General features: G+C 31.0%; 2 protein-coding genes across 2 annotated transcripts; one reads left to right on the plus strand and one right to left on the minus strand.

Annotated features, from left to right (window-relative positions):
* Positions 1 to 4,684: 4,684 nt before the first annotated feature.
* Positions 4,685 to 7,948, plus strand: LOC104229044 (uncharacterized). The gene is made up of 4 exons (XM_009781616.2): positions 4,685 to 4,876; positions 4,970 to 5,179; positions 6,694 to 6,879; positions 7,593 to 7,948. The coding sequence occupies exons 1-4, from the start codon at positions 4,868 to 4,870 to the stop codon at positions 7,644 to 7,646; spliced, it is 459 nt and encodes a 152-aa protein (XP_009779918.1). The 5' UTR covers positions 4,685 to 4,867; the 3' UTR covers positions 7,647 to 7,948.
* A 383-nt stretch (positions 7,949 to 8,331) lies between these two features.
* Positions 8,332 to 11,737, minus strand: LOC104229043 (U-box domain-containing protein 9-like). The gene is made up of 2 exons (XM_009781615.2): positions 11,228 to 11,737; positions 8,332 to 9,609 (listed from the first exon to the last, which is right to left on the minus strand). Exons 1-2 carry the CDS (start codon positions 11,531 to 11,533, stop codon positions 8,527 to 8,529), a joined length of 1,389 nt encoding a protein of 462 aa, XP_009779917.1. The 5' UTR covers positions 11,534 to 11,737; the 3' UTR covers positions 8,332 to 8,526.
* Positions 11,738 to 19,954: the final 8,217 nt, after the last annotated feature.

Below are 19,954 nucleotides of genomic sequence, written 5' to 3' on the forward strand. Positions count from 1 at the left end.
CCAAATGACAAGTTAAAAAAAATTACTTAACAATTTTAAGACAACATTAAAAATTTGAATTATAAATAAAAACATAATTAATGGAAGTAATAGTTCAATAAGAATTATTTTTTAATTATTATACAAATCTCTATTAGTAGTATAATTTAGTTAACATTTTTTTTGTATAATTATGGTAGGGACGAAATAAATTATGATAGGGACGAATTTTAATTAATCGATCAAGCTTTGTAACTGACCTTATTTCGGTACAATATACATTACTGTATGTATCTTTAATTAAAATTTTATGTATAATTCAGTTATGGTAGGTATCATTTTTTTAGAAAGAATCAAATAAATTTTTATTTTGTATCTTACACATTAAGTTTAAGTTGAAATAATAATTCTTTATTTAGTACAAGCTTTGTATCTGACCTTATTTGGGTGCAATATACATTACTATAGGTATCTTTTATTAAAATTTTGTGTATAATTCAATTATGGTAGGTATCCTTTTTTGAGAAAGAATTAATTAAATGTTTATTTTGTATCTTACACATTAATGTTAAGTTGGAATAATAATTTTTTATTTAGTATAAACTTTGTATCTGACCTTATTTGTGAACAATATACATTACTATAGGTATCTTTAATTAAATTTTGTGTATAATTCAGTTATTGTAGGAAAAATAATTATATATATATATATATATATATATATATATATTAATGAGGTTATATTAATGTTTACAATTCGGACAAATAAATATTTTTTAAAATAATAGCGAAAATATTGCTGAAACAATTAGAGTTTTTACGATTAATATTTGAATTGAGTATTGCTAGGTTAAGTTTGAAAGTATAAGATGATTTTTGAAAATGTGGTCTAATGGAGAAAATAGAAGAATAAGATATATTTGAATTTGAGATGGGACTTTTTTTAATATGATAAGAAAAATCATATTTAAGAATATGAGCAATAGAGTCAAAGTTACTATTGAAATAATTTTTATTTATTATTTATTTTATATTAAAATAAATGTGATAAAAGTGGACATTAAATTCAAGTAAACTAATAAAAAGCACATGACAACGTTAATAATATTAAGTATTGAATATACAATAGCAAAATAAGAAACAAACAAAGAAAAAATTAAAATTTCTATCATAAAGAACAAAAAAGGATAAAACTTATTTAAATTTGAAATAAAAAAGTTTTTTAAGTATGATAAAAAAGGTCTTGATGTGGATAAGGCCATATAACTGAAGTTTAATAGATTAAAAAATTAAAAAATATTAAAATATTAATAAATTAGAGATAATGCGAGGTTATTTATATTAAGAATTAGTTTAAAAATAAAGTAAATATATAATGCTTAAAAATATTATTAATGAATTTAAACTATTTAATAATTTTGAGTATTAATTTTAAATAAAATAAATATTTTTTTCAATATTAAAAAATCATATATCGATTATATAATATTACTAAAGGATATAAATAGATTATGATATTAAATAAAGAGGCATGTTAATGAAAGCCACATAAGAAAATAAAATACTACATATTAAGTAACTTAATAGCAATAATCAAAAATTTAAAAATATTTAATATTAGAAATAGAAGAAAAAGACGATTTGAACTTGAGATTTAGATTAAAATTATGGTGAAAATGCTCAAACTATGGATAGGACTATAAAATTAAAATTTTACTAGATAAAAAACTAAAAATTGGATAACAAATTAAAACTAAGGAAATAAAAAATAAATATCTCATGTGGGTAATTTTATGAACGAAAATTAAAGTCTAATTTGTATCCTAACGTTAAAAGAGAAAGAAAATTTAATTACATGATACAAAAAATTATAAGAAAATTTAATAGATTTAAAATATAATAAGAAAAAACTTATCTATTAATATTTTAAACTAATTCAAAGTCTTAAAATAAAACGTGATATTATATATTTTATTTATTGGTAAAATATTAATGTAAAAAACTAATTAAAAATTCATAGCAGGGAAGAGGATGTATAAAGAGGAAAATAGAGATAGTGTGAGAATATTTATACTTTGAATTAATTAAGTATAAGGAAATTAAATAATTAAATAATACTAAAAAATATTAAAGATTTAAATGAAAAAAGAGTTCCAAGTAAGAGGATAAAATTATAAAAATAAATTAATTTTTAGGAATAAAAAAATTTATATTTATATATATTTATCAAAAGGGCAATAAGCAAGATATCAAGTCAATTGATAAGCTAATAAAAGATTACATGAATGTAATATTATTAAGTAATAGATAATGCAATAACTAGAAGCAAAGATTAAAGAAAGAGTTGTTTGGGTGAAAATGTAGAAGGATAAGACTTATTCGAATTTGCGGTGAAACATAAAGTGGTAGTAAGAATTTTGTTAAACAATATGCTCAAACAAGACATATCACAAACGTGATATGTTTAGTATTATTTAATATTGACTACAAAATAAAATACAAGTAATAAATCAAGGAGTTGGATTGTTACAGATATAAAATAAAAATATAAATAAAAAGAAACATATTATTTGGAAGTTTTAAATTTTAAGGTAATTCAAATAACTCGAATTATAATTTGATATTTGTGTCCGCGCATCGCGCGAGTACTAATACTAGTATTATATTAAAAAGAGGATAGTATGCATTGTGGTTAAGCCAAGTGGCAAGCTAAAAAGAAGCCACTTGGCAATTTAAAGACAACATTAATAATTAGAAATTATTAATGGAAACATAATTAATGGAAGTAGTTGAATTAATCTTATACATAATCTAAATAGATCTTAGACAAATCTAATCTATATATCTATATTTATATGTATATGTATATGTATATGTATATTAGTATCTACATCTATATTTATATTTTATATCTATATATTGATCCACTCATAGGTTTTCTTATATATTAACTAGAAATATGGAGATGAAAAATTAATTAAAAAGCTATAATAGAAACAAAATAAAAAATATAAAAAGACGTAAATGGAATATGACTATTTATACTTTGGAGTGAGTTAAAATATAAAATAAAGCGGCGTCTTAAGAATAAGACAAAAGTAAGACAAAATAAATAAGAATTTAGGAAAGACTTAGGATAAAGTTAAAAGGATAAGAAGAAAATATAATGTATTAATTTTGTATCACATTCGAAGATTTGGAAAATCTTCATTTTTAATTGGACTAATAAATGCCTAAAGTTATGGGATATTGTAAATCCTATTTAAAACTACCTTGCCGCTTAAATTTTAGGCATTTAAAAGGGTTATTTTCAAGAACTATATATTTGAAAGGGTAACATCGAAAGAAGTTTTTTTTGAAGCATACGTGCTTTTTCCTAATTTGACATTGAATTTTTGCAATATTGTTAACTTCTCGAAAAACTGAAATATTTATAAACGAAATTCCAAGAGAATATGTGTGTGCGTATTTTATATATATATAAATGAATAAAATTTGCATTGTGATTAAGCCAAGTGATAAATTATTATAAAGCCACTTGGCAATTTAGGATAATATTAATACTAACACTTAATTAAATTAAAATATATTTTTACGAACCTGAATAAAAAGAAAGTGAATATTTTTGTAAAGATATTGGCTGTCGTATCTTAATTAATAAGATTTAAAAAGAATTGTATTGAAAGATAAAAACAACGCCTCTATCTTAATTAATTATAAAGATAAAAATATAGGTATTATAAAAAATACGATAAATTTAAACATTAATATTATAATAGAATTAAAAAAATTAAAATAAAAAGATAATATATATATATTATTTCAATGTATAAATATTTGGAAGGATAAGCCTTATTTGATTTTTGAGAAAAGAAAGTATTTTAAATAATAACGAATAAAATTTGCATTGTGGTTAAGGCAAGTGACAAACTACTATAAAACCACTTGACAATTTAAAATAATATTAATACTAATACTTAATATAAATTTAATTTTTTTAATCTAAATGAAAAGACGGTGAATATTTTTGTAAAGATATTGTCTGTCCTATCTTAATTAATAAAATTTAAAAAATAAATAAATTGACAGATAAAAACAACGCCTCTATCTTAATTAATTATAAAGATAAAAATATAGGTACTATAAAAAATATGATAAATTTAAACATTAATATGAACAATAGAATAAAATTAAATAAAAGAATTGCTACAAGAAAAGAAAAAACCTAGTTTTATTTATAATGTACTATAATGGAAGTAACGGGCAAGAATATGATAATTTTAAGTTATGGGTAATGCAATACGGACAAGAAATTATGGGTAATTTTAAGAGATTTGAGAAATTTCTGTGTTTTTTAAAATATTTATTTAATGATTATATATAAATTTTATCTGAAAGATTAATATTTTAAATTTATTTGCACATAAATCAAATAACTCAAATCACATGCTTATATCTGCGCATCGCGCGGGTACTGATACTAATTGAATTCTTAACGATAAATGTACCATAGAAATTTTCAGTTTCGTAGTGAAAACGAAAGGTATGACATTGTGTCATACTTTAGTATTTTTCAAGTCCTATTTTAATTATTAATATATTGAAAGTGCAAAGTTTGGCGGAAGGTGTTTCCATTAATTCTCCTAAAGTTGGAAACCTTTGCTTGACCTTTAAAAAGTGTAGATTATGCTATTACCTAACTTAATGAACCTATATAGATAGATAGAGCTCCATATATACCCCACCAATTCACCTAAACAACCCACTCAACTAGACTTCATCTTTCACTTGTAGCTTAATAAGAACAAGAAACATCATTTCTCCAAGATTTCCTCCCCTTTCCTTTGTTTAACTTCATCAATTTTCCTGTCTCTGGACCAAACAAATTATGGAAATGGTAAGTTCCTCTTCTGTATATATATATATGGTGCAATTTCTTGAAAGCATTTTTTTTGTTCTATACACATGTAATGGATATAATGTATTAAAGGAGTGTAAAAGAAGTGGACAAATTCCAGTATTTGGAGATTGGGATAATGCAAATGAGATGCCAATTACACAGTATTTCGAGTGTGCAAGACAAGCAGGGTTGATCCGCCATAGCTGCCATTCATCACTTGAAGAAAATAATACTGACCTTTATGCTCTTCATTTCCACAAACCTCACTTTTATGCTATCCCTAATGCTCCTCAAAGAAAGGTCAGTCTTCTTAATTTTTGCCATTTTAGAATCTTGGAGATGTGCGTATTTATATTTACACTTGTTTATATATATAAATAAATGAACTAATTTAAAGTACGATGATTCTTGTGCTAGTTTTTTTTATAGTATTAATTTTATTTTACACAAGGCAATGGAAGAGGATTACAAATATGGAAAGTTGAATCCCACCAACAAAGTGAAGTTCAAATAACCAACTAGTTGGACTATCGTGATTCCTCATCCTTATGATAGTTTGTGGAAAATAAGCTTTCAATCGTTGGAGAGTACACGGTACAGAAATTTCAATTTTATTAAAGCTTACTATTTCAGTATTATTGAACAAGTTAGAATTCAAAAACCGAAAGAAAAAAACTTTTCAATCCATATTATTCGTCTTTTAAGATTTTTACATATTTTTTTAGAAAAAGACATTTAGTACCCTTATTGATAAGAGTATTTGTGTATACCTTTACCTTTCACTTAAATTTATCACTTAATTAGCACTTTATTAATTGAAATACTAAGAACATATTTGAAAAATAATATACTAATAAACTTTGTGGTTTTCTAAAACATAAAATAAAAATAAATTCAAAATTCGCTAAAATGATTAATAATTGGAGCATAGAATATTAATATGCTATAATCATGACTCATGATCAGAGGCGGATCCAAGATTTATATTTTATGGGTTCAATTTATAAGATATTAGCATTGAATCCATTATATTTTTAAAGTTATGAGTTCATATCTACTATTTTTATAATTTTAAGGAATTTTTTACATATAAATTTTTGCTCCGCGTGAAAAGTTATTGAACCCGTAGTCAACCTTCTATATCCGCTCGTGATAGTCTGCTCAAATTTTTGGGACGAAATTGTGTACTTCTAAACCCATTATAATGTAGTAGCCCCGGTGACGTAAAATACAATTAGACGTAAAATACAATTAGACCTCTCAGTAACAATCATCCTTCATAACAATACTTTATTATATATATTTTATATAATACTTAAAATAGCAGTTAAAAAATATTGGAAAGACAAGACTATTATCAAGAATTTTGTCTGTACAATTATCTCGGGTATAAGAAAATGGGGTTCTTTGAATCTTAGAACTCGTGTTCCTCAAAGAGTCATTGGAAGTAGCAAAGCTTCCAACAAACTCAACCCAATTTCAACATTGGACTTGTAAAGTCAAGATTTGATGCTTGACTTTTTAGCTCCATTATTATTTGCCTCGAACTTAGTACTTATTATAGTATGTATTTTTAGGCAGAACGTCAATTATTCAAATATGTACAGCATGTTCAGCAACTGTCTCGTGGACCGTCTACCATGTGAAATATAATATGCTGTTCTAAAGATTGGAGAGTAATGTGAAAAGAAAGGGAGAGAATTGATTTAACTAGGTTTCAATCCCAAATTAGTTAAGTTGACTAAATGAATTCTCATTTTTTTTTCATGTGAAACTACATTACTGTAGATTGAATAATAAAGTCGTAAGTGCAGACAAAGGCTGCAATAAATAAGAAGAGGTGTCCAGAGCAGAAATGGACAGGTAAAGTAGAGAAATTAAAGAAGGATAGTGGGCCTACAATGAAGTCCGCAACAGTGGCCCAGAGGCCCACAAATCCCAAACCTGTGGATGAAGATCTCTACAAAATTCCTCCTCATCTTCTTCCTGGCTATAAGCGAGTTAGTCTTTCTCCCCATATCCTTTTACTCTTCTCCTAAAATATTTATTCGTGTTTGGCATTTAGATTTAATTAATAAATACATAATATATAGTACGTATGTGTTTTTTGTACACTTTTTGTCACTTTGCATGATTAATTGATGTGTTTATCCTTTATTTGTGAATCGTTAGGTTGAATTTCCTCGTCTGACATAAACACTAGTATGGGTACATTTTTGCCCCTTCCTTGGCTGTTTCCTTGTTTCGAGCTTGTCGTTTTACTATTTTCAGCACAAAGTTTTACAAATTTTTGATAGTGAAATCAGACATAGATAATCTCGCTTCTGCTATACTAATAATAATAATAATGAATTTAGAATAAATTCAAGTAGTCCCTCGATTTTAATTTATTCACATTAATATTGTTTCTCCAATTATGTGATAGTTAAGAATACCGACAAGATGTGTCAAATCACCAATCAGCATTAACATGGACATACAATAATATTGCAATCGCAAAAAAACAAACAGAAGGTTGTCAACATTAATATTGCATCTCTACCATCCGAAAAATGACTTATCAAGAAAGTCGAGCTTTATTTTTCTCTGTTTGTATCTTAATAGTTCGTAAAGAAATTGAGAGAGTGATTTCACCTTCACATTCAGTGATAAATTAAATACTAGCATTTTTCTGACCCATTTCTTTTAATTCATTGTTTTGATATGGATACAGAAGAGAATGTTTGGATTCTTCTCAAGATGCCTTGCTCCGCCCTGTAAGGCATAAGTATATCTATCATTCGAGATATATTCATACAAATGGCAAATATCATTCAGTACCGTGGCGAAGCTATTTTACAATAGGGCCTCCCATCTTCATCTTGAGAAAGAAAGATTTATGCAGAAAGCATCGATCAGCTGATGAAACCTTCCTTTTGTAGAACTAATAGGTAGTATATGAATGATTTTTTACATCAAATGTCGTTGGGTTGTTTGCTAAAGTGATACTGACTACACTAATTTCACGTTTGTTTTTATTGATATAAAAAGCTCTAAACCTTGATATATCAAGGGAACATTTTGCTTACACTTTATTGAATATTTTTCTCCATTTCTGGAAAGGAATTGCTAGTTGCTCATCCCTTCATCAGCAAGAAGTATTATTCGACTGATCAGTTTTTGTCCTGAGTTTCAGGCATCACTACCCTGAACCTAAAAACACTAAACCATCCATCTGGAAATATATTCACTTACTTGTTACAAACAACACACGAGAGCAGGATATATCCGTCTTTAAAGAACAAAGTACTAACAATGAAACTTGCTGTACTTGCAACAACAACAACAAAAAACCCCATTTGATCCCATAAATGGGGTATAGGGAGGGTAATGTGTACGCAGACCTTACCCCTACCTTATAGAGATAGAGAGTCTGTTTCCGATAGACCCTCGGCTCAAAGAACAATGAAGATAAAGCAACCAATGGAACTAACTGTACTTATTGTTGTAAAAATCATTTTTACAGTAATCTACAAGACTCAAGATGGACATCGAACCATATCTATATCTTCCTACAAGTACAGAATTCAGTTGTATAAGATCTACCAAGAAGCAAGATCACTTACATGGGGTGATTAAGAATGTACATGTAACCAAAACATTCAACCTCAAGTAGTGTGCACAAGAGAAACATATCTATCTAGCCGCTCAAGAATGCCATTCGCCTTCCTCTTGGCTCTAGAGGTCCCGCTTTGAGCAAGACTAGATATCGTCCCATTGACACTCTCATCTAACCAGATCTCTCTCAACTTTGTACGGTCATTATAACACATCGTGTAGAGGATTGCGATGCAGTTCTCCTTGTTGCGATCACTTGTGTCCTCGTTTATGATACTTAGGAGACAAGAGACTGCTCCCAGCTCTCCCATTTCCTCGATAGCCTTGTGATGACTGGACAGCAGGGCAAGAATAGCTAATAACTCGTCAATGAGTACGTGACCCCTGATCTTCTTCATAATCACCTTTATTGCTCCTTCGGCGACAGCTCTACCCTTATTCTCGTGGACAATGCTCAAGTTGAAAATTGCTGAAGCGGCATCTTTCATGGCCAATGGTTGTCCCTCATTCAAGAGGTCGATTAAAGGCTTGAGAGCACCTACCTTTGCGATAATATGCTTATTTGAATCAAGTGCTGATAATGTGAAGAGAGCAGCAGCAGAATTGCTTCTTGTTTCAAGTGTTCCGAACTTCAACGACTCAATGAGAAAAGGAAGGGCTACAGGATTTTCTGCTACTAGCTTTTTATTACTGTCATGTATTGAGATGTTCAGAACTGTTGTGACCAAATCTTCTTGTAAATCAGGATGAGTATTCACGTTACCAGACAAAAGAGGATTGAGCAATTTGGTAATGGCATCATTGCACTCCCCGAAAACAGCCCGTAGAGATGGCATCTGTTTAGTCAGGACGCGAACTTCTTTTGCAGCTTTTTTCTGCTCCGGAACTTTACTAGAGGACAACATCTCAAGCAGTGAATTCAAATGATCTCGGTCTGCATTTGTGATTATATCCTGGTTCTCATCATGGGAAGGGCCGGGCAGCTCAATTCCATGCTTCTGGCACCACTGTGAAATCATTTTCCTCACTAGATGATTTGGGGTGAGAACTGAATGGGAAAGAACCTGCTTTGTTTCAGGGCACGTACGATGGCCATCCTTCAGCCACTTTTGAATGAATGGCCTGTCATATGTCTGCAAACCACGATAACGTACATTAAATTTTTAATGAAAACAACCATCTAGTAAACTCCGAGTAATCAAAATATTTGGAGTAATCACAAAGATAGAAACAGTTCAACGATTTCCAAAACGAATAGTTGAACAAGAGAAATTATTAGGAAGGAGCCAGAACAGAACATTGAGAGGAAGGCAATTTGGCAAGAAGTTACTCTGCGCTTTGTTGAATTTGGAAATGCAAAATCTTTGCCAATTTAACTTATACCGAATAACATAAAGTAGTATTGTCAAATAAATTTCACTGTATATATTTATGTGGAAACCAAGTACAACATTTTTAAGAACACGTAGCTTTGTTATTCCGCTCCTCTCTCGTCTCTCATGTTTACACCGCTAGAAAAGATTTACAGATATTCTTTTCGTGAGCTATTCTTAACTAACCCCATCCCCTCTCTTTCCTAAACCAAAAAGAGTAACAGATACCGTTTATTCTATATCAGATTTCCCTTTTTTTCCTAGATGGCTAGAGGAACACCATGATATTCAGCGGGTGAACTAAAATAGCAAGCAGGTGTGGACAGAGGCGGATCTAGAATTTCTAGTAAATGGGTGCACTATAAAAAAAAAGAAGGAAAAAATGTACTAAGCAGGAATTGATCCCTATTTCTCTAGGTAAATAACTCAACATTCAACCAAGTGCACCATTTAACCTTCGTGGAGCATGAGTGCCAGCAGGTAATATCATATCAATTTTAGAAAACACGTAAATAAACTATCTAACTTTGTGGAAAGACCGTGGGTTCACGTGCCCCATAAAATTGCCTATAAATCCACCCCTAGGTGTGGGCACTTCTTTTGGTTTGAACTATAATATAGTTGAACAGTTATATGTATGTAGCAGATATGTATATAAACCACACAGAAGATTGACTTACAATTCTCAATTCGCCTCAGATAATATACTTACCACAAACAATCACGAGTACAGTACAATATACACCTTTCAACAAAAGGTACAACAATCTGGAAATCGCAATTTATGATTCATATATCTGGCATTCTTTTTCTGTTTTATTCTTTTTTCCTTTTTTTTTTTTTTTGTTCTCTTGTTTTTTTTTTTTTACTTTTTTATCCGGCGAAGAAGTAGAAACATACATCATCCTACAAGTACCACCTAGATTTCTTGCTTTTGTAGATAACAAGACAATGTTATGGTGAGAGAAAGGTTTGCTTTGTCCTGACACTGGCAGGACGAGAAAGAAGCAATAAAATTAATTTGCTTTATTTTCTAGCTACCCTAAAAGAATTTAGACAAATATCTCAATAAAAATAACTCGTCAGATTTTTTTAGAGCCATTAAAATCTAAAAACTGTTTCACAAATAAATGACAATATATACTCATAATAAATGTACACATGTGAGATGTGTGTCGAACAGATAATACGTCTTCCCAAACTTTGAACAAGAGTAATTTCAAGAACTACAAAGTTTGAACACTGTATCAATAATACAAAAACTAAGAGTATTACTTTTAAACAGTATATATATATATATAGACTAATTAAACAACGCAATACAAAGAAAGAAGAAGAAATTACTGAAATGAAAGGGTGAGAAGGAAAAGAAACAAACCTGACCAGAAGCCAAAACAACAGGGTCTTTCATAAGCTGACCAGAAAGCGGGCAAACAAATTCATGGGGTGGAATTGGTAAACTCAAAGAAAGGCTACGAATATCCAAAGGATTTGAATTCAAAGGTTTCAATTTCAATTCTTTTAAAGCACATAAACACTGCATGGCTCGATCGGTGACTTCTAAACTGTAATCATCGTCTTCAACTACAGCCTTTACTGCTCTCTGCAACTCCCTTTTCAGTTCTGCCGCCTCTTTAGCCGCCGCCGGCAGCCCTCCTCCGCCCTCTACGGTGGTTTTCGCCATTCGAAGAGTAATAGTTCTATTATTATTATATGGAATTAAAGGAATTTTCAGCGGAAAGGGACAGTGTAATAAGAAGCTGTAGAAAGAAAAGAAAGAAGTGGTGGTTACATAATTTCTTACTTTCGGTTCCGTCTTTCTTGCCCACTTTCTTTCTTTTCTTCCTTCCTAAACTACCTTCTTCCTTTTCTTTTTCTTTCTTTTCCAATTTTTCCTTTTTCAAGCAATTTTAATAATGTTTAAAAACATGGTATAAGATAAAATAAAAATTTAAATGATTATCCTTCATAAAGAATAATCATTCGGCGGGACTTACATGCCACTCTTTTTTAATTGAGACGTTTTAATATATTTTTGAAAGTTTTATTTTTTGCATAACTTTCACATTCTCATCAAAGTAACAAAAAAGGCCAGTTGATACACGAAACATCTCACAAATTGAGATACTTCATTTCTATATAACATTCACACAAGGATTGAGGAATAGCCGCATTCCAAGAGTTCGGCCGCTTCACGACTTCACTTTCTCTTCAAATTAAAATCCACTAAACCGTTCAAAACTTAAATATTAATGTAATATTTATTTACTTATTTAATTGACTTTTTTTTTTATGATGGTAGTATTTGAATCAGTTTATGTGTATCTTGACTATTTTATCAGATATCTACTATCTTACATCAGTACATGTATAAAAATCGAATAATTTTGTCTACCAAAATTTAAACAAATAAAACAAGTCACCTAATATTTTCTTTACGTTTTAATCACTATTTCAATATATTCTTCCAACATTACTACTAATAAAATATATAAGTATGCAAAATAGATTACACGAAATGAGATGAATAGTGTTATTTTACCCCACTAGTGGTTAACGATTTTTATCTAATTTAAGAGTAAGAGTAAAATGAAGTAGGAATTGGATTACAAGTTGGACAAGTAATTTAGCTAGGCTGCTAACAAATGTGTCAACCTTATTGAGTAGTTTTAACCGCCCCTCTTGACTACGTTAGTTGTCCATTATCATTTCAAACTAAAATTGGAAATCCCCCCCCCCCCTTGCCCCCCCCCCCCCGGAAACGCCAATTATTTAGTTTTGAAGTATTTTTGAAAAATACTTCACTGTACATTTTTCGCAGCATTTTATTATTTTCTTACTGTTATTACTTATTTACTTAGTAGAATTTAGTTTTGAAGTATTTTTGAAAATTTTCAAACTACGTTTCGAATCTTTTTCTCGCATTATTTATTACTACTACACATCTAGCAGGCGACAAACAGATAAAATAAGATTCCATGACCCCACCATATCTTAATATTGCATAATTAGAAATGACCTATATGCTTAACAAAGTTGTAGAGTTACGAAAAAGTGTCGACTACGAATCATCCATCATTGGAAAACAATTCGTGGATATTACTCCTCGTTTATTTTTACTTGGGCATGTATATTAAAAATAAATTTTCATATTTACTTAACACTTTACTCTTATCAAGAGAAGACACAATTTTTTTTGTAATACCTACGATATTTATTACTCATTTCAAATTCAATAAAATATACATCAATTAATATGAGTATCATGATAAATTATGTACTTCATTTATTATTTCTTAAGAGACGTGAAAAGTCAAAACATGTCAAGTAAAAGTGAACGGAGGGAGTATGTAACAAGTTGATTTTTTTTTTAAAATTATGAAAAAATTAAATCTATGATAAATCCTGGAAAAAAAATTATAAATTTGTAATGAAACAATAAAAAAGAATATTGCAAAGAAAGAGAGAAAATTCTTATTAATTTGGGATGAATTACAATGAAATAAAATTTATCTATTTATAGGGAAAGAGTGACTTAGCCACCAAGCAACAAACCTTAAGATCTCTCTAAAATATAGACATTCACCTTAAATACATTTTTATTTATAACACTCCCCCTTGACTGTCTATTCAACAGATAATGTGCCTCGTTAAAACCTTAACTAAAATAAAATCCAGTGGGAAAAAAATTTCTAGAGAAAGAAAAAGAGTACACATGTTTAGAAATACGCCTTTTGTTTGCCTCATTAAAAACCTTGCAAGGAAAACTCAAAGAGACAAAACTTTGTAAGGAAAAAAGAGTACAACGCGTATTAATTCCCCCTGATAAGAGCATCAATTCACATCCTTGAGCCTTCGCATCCCAATCTTGTACATTAGTTTCTTGAAGGTTGACGTCGGGAGAGATTTTGTGAACAAATCAGCCATATTATCACTTGAACGAATCTGTTGCACATTGATATCACTATTCTTTTGAAGATCATATGTGAAAAATAACTTTGGTGAAATGTGCTTTGTCCTATCTTCTTTTATATATGAATCCTCCATTCAATTGTGCTATGCATGCTGCATTATCTTCATCCAAAATCGTGGGTAGTTTGTCACACTTCAAACTACATTTGTCTCGAATAAGGTGTATTATAGACCTCAACCACACACATTCTCGACTTGCTTCATCAATAGTAATTATCTCAGCATGATTAGATGAAGTAGCCATGATTGATTGCTTAGTCGATCGGCAAGATATAGCAGTGCCTCCACATGTAAACACATAGCCTGTTTTGAGATCGAACCTTGTGTGGTCCAGATAAATACAAAACATCGGCATAACTAACAAGATCGGGACTGCAGTTACTGCCATAAAGTAAGCCCATATCGATAGTCCCTTTTAGATACCACAATATGTGTTTGATTCCATTCCAATGTCTCCTTATAGGAACAAAGCTATATCTTGCTAAAACATTAACTGAAAAAAGTTATATTAGGCCTTGTTGTATTAGCAAGATACATTAGTGCACCAATTGGACTAAGATATGGTACCGTAGGACTAAGTAGCTCTTTATTTTTATTATTAAGGTCGGAACAGATCCTTATTCACATCAAGTGATTGAACGACCATCGGAGTACTTAATGGATGTTCTCCATCCATGTAAAACCGTTTCAATGTAGGCAGATTGTTGAACAAAAATCTCGTTTGCCAAATGTTCAATTTGCAAACCGAGACATAATTTTGTCTTTACGAGATCTTTCATCTCGAATTCTTTCTTTAAATAATTAATGGCCTTTTGGAGTTCTATAGGAGTTCCAATAAAGTTTATGTCATCGACATATACGGCAAGTACAACAAATTCTGATGTTGTTTTCTTTATAAAAATATATGGACAAATGACATCATTTATATAACCTTCATTTAATAAATGCTCACTAAGACGGTTATACCAAATTCGTCCTGATTGTTTTAGACCATACATCTTTGCAATTTGATTGAAAATATTTCCCGGGACTTTGAATTATGTGCGTCAAGCATTTTGAATCCCTCGAAAATTTTCATGTATATCTCATTATCAAGTGAGCATGTAACCACATCCATTAAATGCATGTCAAACTTTTCATGGACAACAAAACTAATGAGATAACGAAATGTTATTACATCCATAACAGGTGAATATGTCTCTTCATAATCGACACCAGGCCTTTGTGAAAATCCTTGTGCAACAAGGCGTGCCTTATATCTTTGTACCTCATTTTTCTCATTTCTTTTACATACAAAGACCCATTTATAGCCAACAGAATTAACGCCCTTAGGTGTTTGGACTACAAGCCTAAAAACTTCACGTTTCGCAAGTGAATCCAACTTAGATTGGATTGCTTCTTGCTATTTTGGCCAATCACTTCTTTTTCAATATTTTCCAACTGATTGAGGTTCAAGATCCTTGCTATCTTACACAAAGCTAGATGCAACATTATATGCAAAGATATAATCCACCACTATATCCAATTGATTCAAATTTATCTCAATATCGATTGGATTTACTAATAGTTCCTTATTTTCTTGAGTCTCAGGCTCAGTGATTTCCTTATGAATCTCAAGATTGGTTAAATTGTGGATTTCTTCATGAGACTCTTTTATAGTGCAATCTTGATCATTTGTTTTTCTTTTTCTAAAAACCCAATGGCCTGCCACATTTTAGGCGTACTTTTAACTCATAAGCTATGACACTAGAAGATTGTCCAACAGGGACATCTATATGGATTGGAACATTCTCTGCAAGGATATGTAATTTTGTTATCCTTTTTAAATCCGTAAATGCGTCTGACATTTGATTTGCTATTTTCTGCAAATGGATAATCTTTTGCACATTTTTTCACAAATAAAGACACGTGGATCAAGATGGAATAATGATGGATTTTTTTACAAAATTTACCGTTTGGTTTTACCAATTTCTCCCCCTGATTTTGAAAAAAATACCTCATCGAATCGACAATCTACAAATCGAGCAGTAAACAAATCCCCCGTTAATGTTTTAAGATAACGAATAATGAAGGGCGATTCAAACCCAACAGATATTCCTAACCTTCTTTGAAGACCCATTTTGATGCGATATGGCGGTGCTACAGGCACATATACTGCGCATCCAAAAATTCTTAAGTGGGATATATTATGTTCATGACCCAAAACTAATTGCAACGGGAAATATTTATAATAATTTATCGGTCTGAGGCGAATTAGCATTGATGCATGCAAAATGGAATAACCCCAAATAGAAGTGGATAACCTCATTTTCATGAGTAACGGTCTTGCTATCAATTGCAAACATTTAATCAAAGACTCTGCAAGGTCATTTTGAGTATGAACATGAACTACAGGATGTTTCATTTTTATCCCAATTGATAAGCAATAATCATTAAATGTTTGAGATGAAAACTCAGCAACATTATCAAGTCTAACAGACCTAATTGGATTATCGGGGAATTGCGCCCGTAATCGAATTATTTGTGCCATTAATTTTGCAAACGCGAGGTTGCGAGATGACAATAGGCACACATGAGAACATCTAGAAAATGTATCTATTAGGACCATAAAATATCTAAACGACCCACTAGGTGAGTGAATAGGTCCACAAATGTTCCCTTGTATACGTTCCAAAAACGTAGGAGACTCAATCCCAACCTATATCGGTGATAGTTTAATAATTAGCTTGCCTTGATAACAAGAAGTGCAAGGAAATTCGTTATTTAAAAGAATCTTTAAATGCTTTAATGGATGCCCATTTGAGTTTTCTATAATTCATCTCATCATAATTGATCCAGGGTGTCCCAATCGATCATGCCAAAGTACAAAAGTATTGAAATCAGTAACCCTTTGGTTTATGATAGAATGTGCCTCAACTGCACTAATTCTTGTCCAATACATGCCACAAGATAAAGATGAGAACTTCTCTATAACTCTCTTATGGCCAAAGACATTTTTGGTAACGATGAGATATTTAAGACTATTCTCATCTATTGTCTCAATATGATACCCATTTCGGCGGATATCTTTAAAACTCAACAAGTTCCTCTTGGACTTGGAGGAGAATATTGCATTATCTATGATAAGTATTATTCCCCTAGGCGGAGTTATAGTAGCTTTTCTAGAGCCTTTAATTAGATTACTACTACCAGAAATTGTAGTAACATCTGTCTTACACATACTTAAATGAGAGAAAAATTTCTTCCCTTTGAATATTGTATGTGTCGTACATGAATCAATTAAATAAATATTTTTACAATTAAACTTTAATCTAAGTTTGCTTTGTGAGATATCAATATTTGCTTCACATGATTTGACATACAAAAATAATATACGAATAAATATTAGTATTTTCACAGAAAAGAAAAAGGAATAAAGTTAAACCAATGATTCAACCATGACCTTTTAACTCAATTTCGAGCAAACTCTGATTAAAATACATATAATTACGTAGCTTAAAAACTACAATTATGCTTTACATTAAATGCCTTAATTGTCTTGCACAGTAAAGAAACACAAGGGAAATTAGATCCCTAAAAAAAAAAATACTCAATGACTTAATCAATTGAAAATTTCCATAAATATGTTATTCTTTTTGTATGAAAGTTTCCTTCTTTTAATAAATATAAAATAATTTGAACTTTCAAATACAAAAAAAAAAAAAAAAAAAAAAACATGACGAGAAGTAGCTTAACATCTTTATAAATATAACCCTTAAATTATCAATCTAAGATAACTAATTCTCAACAGGCATAATTCACGCCAACTTTAATATTGAGTTATAGTTTTATCTTTCAGTTGAGGCACTAAATATAGTGGGTCGAGTTAGTGTTTTTTTTTTCATCCTCAATTTTGAGTTCGAGTCGTAAAGCACTATTTAAAACGAATACTAAACCTATATTTAATCAAAATGAACTAACACTGCTTCATAAAACAAATGATATTAATTGATATTAATGACTACTACTCATATAAAAACTATGATTACATGATATTTATTCACTAGCTATTATGAATAGGCAAATAAAAAACAATAATAATCAAACTACTCAATCATGTTTAACCACGGATCCATCGCCGATCAAGTGGTCTATTTTTCTACCAGGGTTGATAATAGGTGAATTGGACTATAATTAGGCCCTAAAGAAACACCTTCTTGTATAGTTTTTATGGTAAAAAGTGATAACAAAATGCTCTGATTAGTGTTTTTCATGCTTTGCAGGCTATATACAATAAAAGAAGTCTATGAAGTACTTTTGGGATCAATTACGGAGAAAAAGAGGCCAATCTTACAATATCCGCTAAGTGCACCACGCGAAGGCAGCAAAACCAGAACTGGAGATGGACTGTCGCGGTCCCGGCGTAACCGCGGTCGGATCGCGGCAAAAGGCTGTTGCGGATTCTGAGAGGCTAGTTGGCCGTGGTCCTGGCGTGACCACGGTAGGACCGCGATAGAAAGCGAAAAATTGAGGGACTGAAGTGCAAAACACGAGATTTTTATCCCAAAATCCTATATTAAACAATAAAACTCGTCCAAGGGAGGCATGTAATTTTTTAGAAGGTACTTTGGCAAGAAGAACAAGTGTGAGAGATCACCCAAAACATCATATTTTCTTCTTCTCTTTATTTTTCTTGCAATTTTGATCATGAATATTTTCATAGTTTATTTACCCATTGTCATGAGTAGCTAAATCCTTTGTCTAGGGTTTTGATGGAACCTATTGAAGGATGAACTTCTTGATTATGTTAATATAGTTTGCCAGTTTAATCTCTATTTGTTCAACTACGTGTTTGTTGTAGTTAATTGACAGGATCCTCAATTAGCTGTGCCTATTTAGTATGCATAACTCGGGAGAGAGTGCATATTTAGGTAATTGTTGAACAACATCACTCCCAAAGTATAAGAGGGATCTATAACTGCGGGTTTAAAGGCGGGATTAGGGATAACGAAGTCTTGGGTGCAATCTAAAGTGAACTATAAGAAACAAAGCCAGCTAGCGTATCTCGGGAGAGTGCGCCTAGTAAATTATCGGGATTACTCGAGAGAGATTCACAGTAAAAAGAGTGTTCATGGTTGATAGAGATGTGTTGGTAAATCTATATGAAACATAAACAGAAGGGATTCCATCAATAGGGGAAATCACTACCTTAGAACCTTCTCATTATTGTTCACAACTTAAGCATATTTAGTTTACAACTGTTTATTGACTTTCAATCTTAGTTATTAAATATACCATCAACTGTTATTCACAACGTTTGGGGAAGTTGATTCTAAAGAATTTAGTAAGTCCAACGAAAGTAATTGATAGGTTAATTCTCTGTGGATTCGACTCTGGGCATAAATACTCAGGTTATATTTGCATTGTCCGCATTGTCCTTTTATAAGGCATAGTTGGGCGAGATCAAATTTTGGCGTCGTTGCCGGGGAAGTTAACGGTGTTATCAATTACAATTGAAAGAAGTACAAAAATTCTTATTGTAATCATTCTTTCTTTATACCCAATTTTTACATTGAAATTTTAACGTTTGTTGACTTGGTTGCACAGGTGCATGCCTAGAAATTCATCGAGATATGGTGAAGTATTTGAAGCATTATCAGATCCCGAGAAAGTTTTCAAGGACTTGAATCGGGCTAATCGGAAAAACAAACAACAACCAACAATTGCACAAGTCGAAATAGTCATGGGGGATCACGAGGAAAACCCAGCGGTACCAATAGTGCCAGAGGCTGCTCTCTATGACTGGGCACAACCCACAGCTGAAAATCTGTCCACAGCCATTGTAGTTCCACAGATACAGGCTGAGTCATTCCAAATTACGAATAACATGCTGCACTTGTTGCAGAACAAGGGACTATTTTCGAGGTCGCAAGTCGAAGATCCTCAGCAGCACTTGAAGAACTTCCTCTCTATCTGCAAAACCCAAAGGCAACCCAACGTAACTCCTGAAGCAATCAAGCTGTTATTGTTTCCATTCTCAGTGATAGGAGCTGGCCAGACTTGGCTAAACTCACTTCCCATAAATTCTATAACAACTTGGGATGAGTTAGTCAGGCAATTCCATAACAAGTTCCACCCACCCAATAAGACTGCT

This window comes from Nicotiana sylvestris, chromosome 5 (genome assembly GCF_000393655.2).
Source record: "Nicotiana sylvestris chromosome 5, ASM39365v2, whole genome shotgun sequence".
Classification (NCBI taxonomy): domain Eukaryota; kingdom Viridiplantae; phylum Streptophyta; class Magnoliopsida; order Solanales; family Solanaceae; genus Nicotiana; species Nicotiana sylvestris.

Bases quoted from the DNA above. Each gene is read 5' to 3' on its own strand.
- LOC104229044 (XM_009781616.2), top strand. The intron at 5,180-6,693 runs GTCAGTCTTCTT...TCGTAAGTGCAG, and splicing joins CTAATGCTCCTCAAAGAAAG to ACAAAGGCTGCAATAAATAA. The intron at 6,880-7,592 runs GTTAGTCTTTCT...ATATGGATACAG, and splicing joins TTCTTCCTGGCTATAAGCGA to AAGAGAATGTTTGGATTCTT.
- LOC104229043 (XM_009781615.2), bottom strand. From the start codon at position 11,533: ATGGCGAAAACCACCGTAGAGGGCGGAGGAGGGCTGCCGGCGGCGGCT. The intron at 9,610-11,227 runs GTTTGTTTCTTT...CGTGGTTTGCAG, and splicing joins TTGTTTTGGCTTCTGGTCAG to ACATATGACAGGCCATTCAT.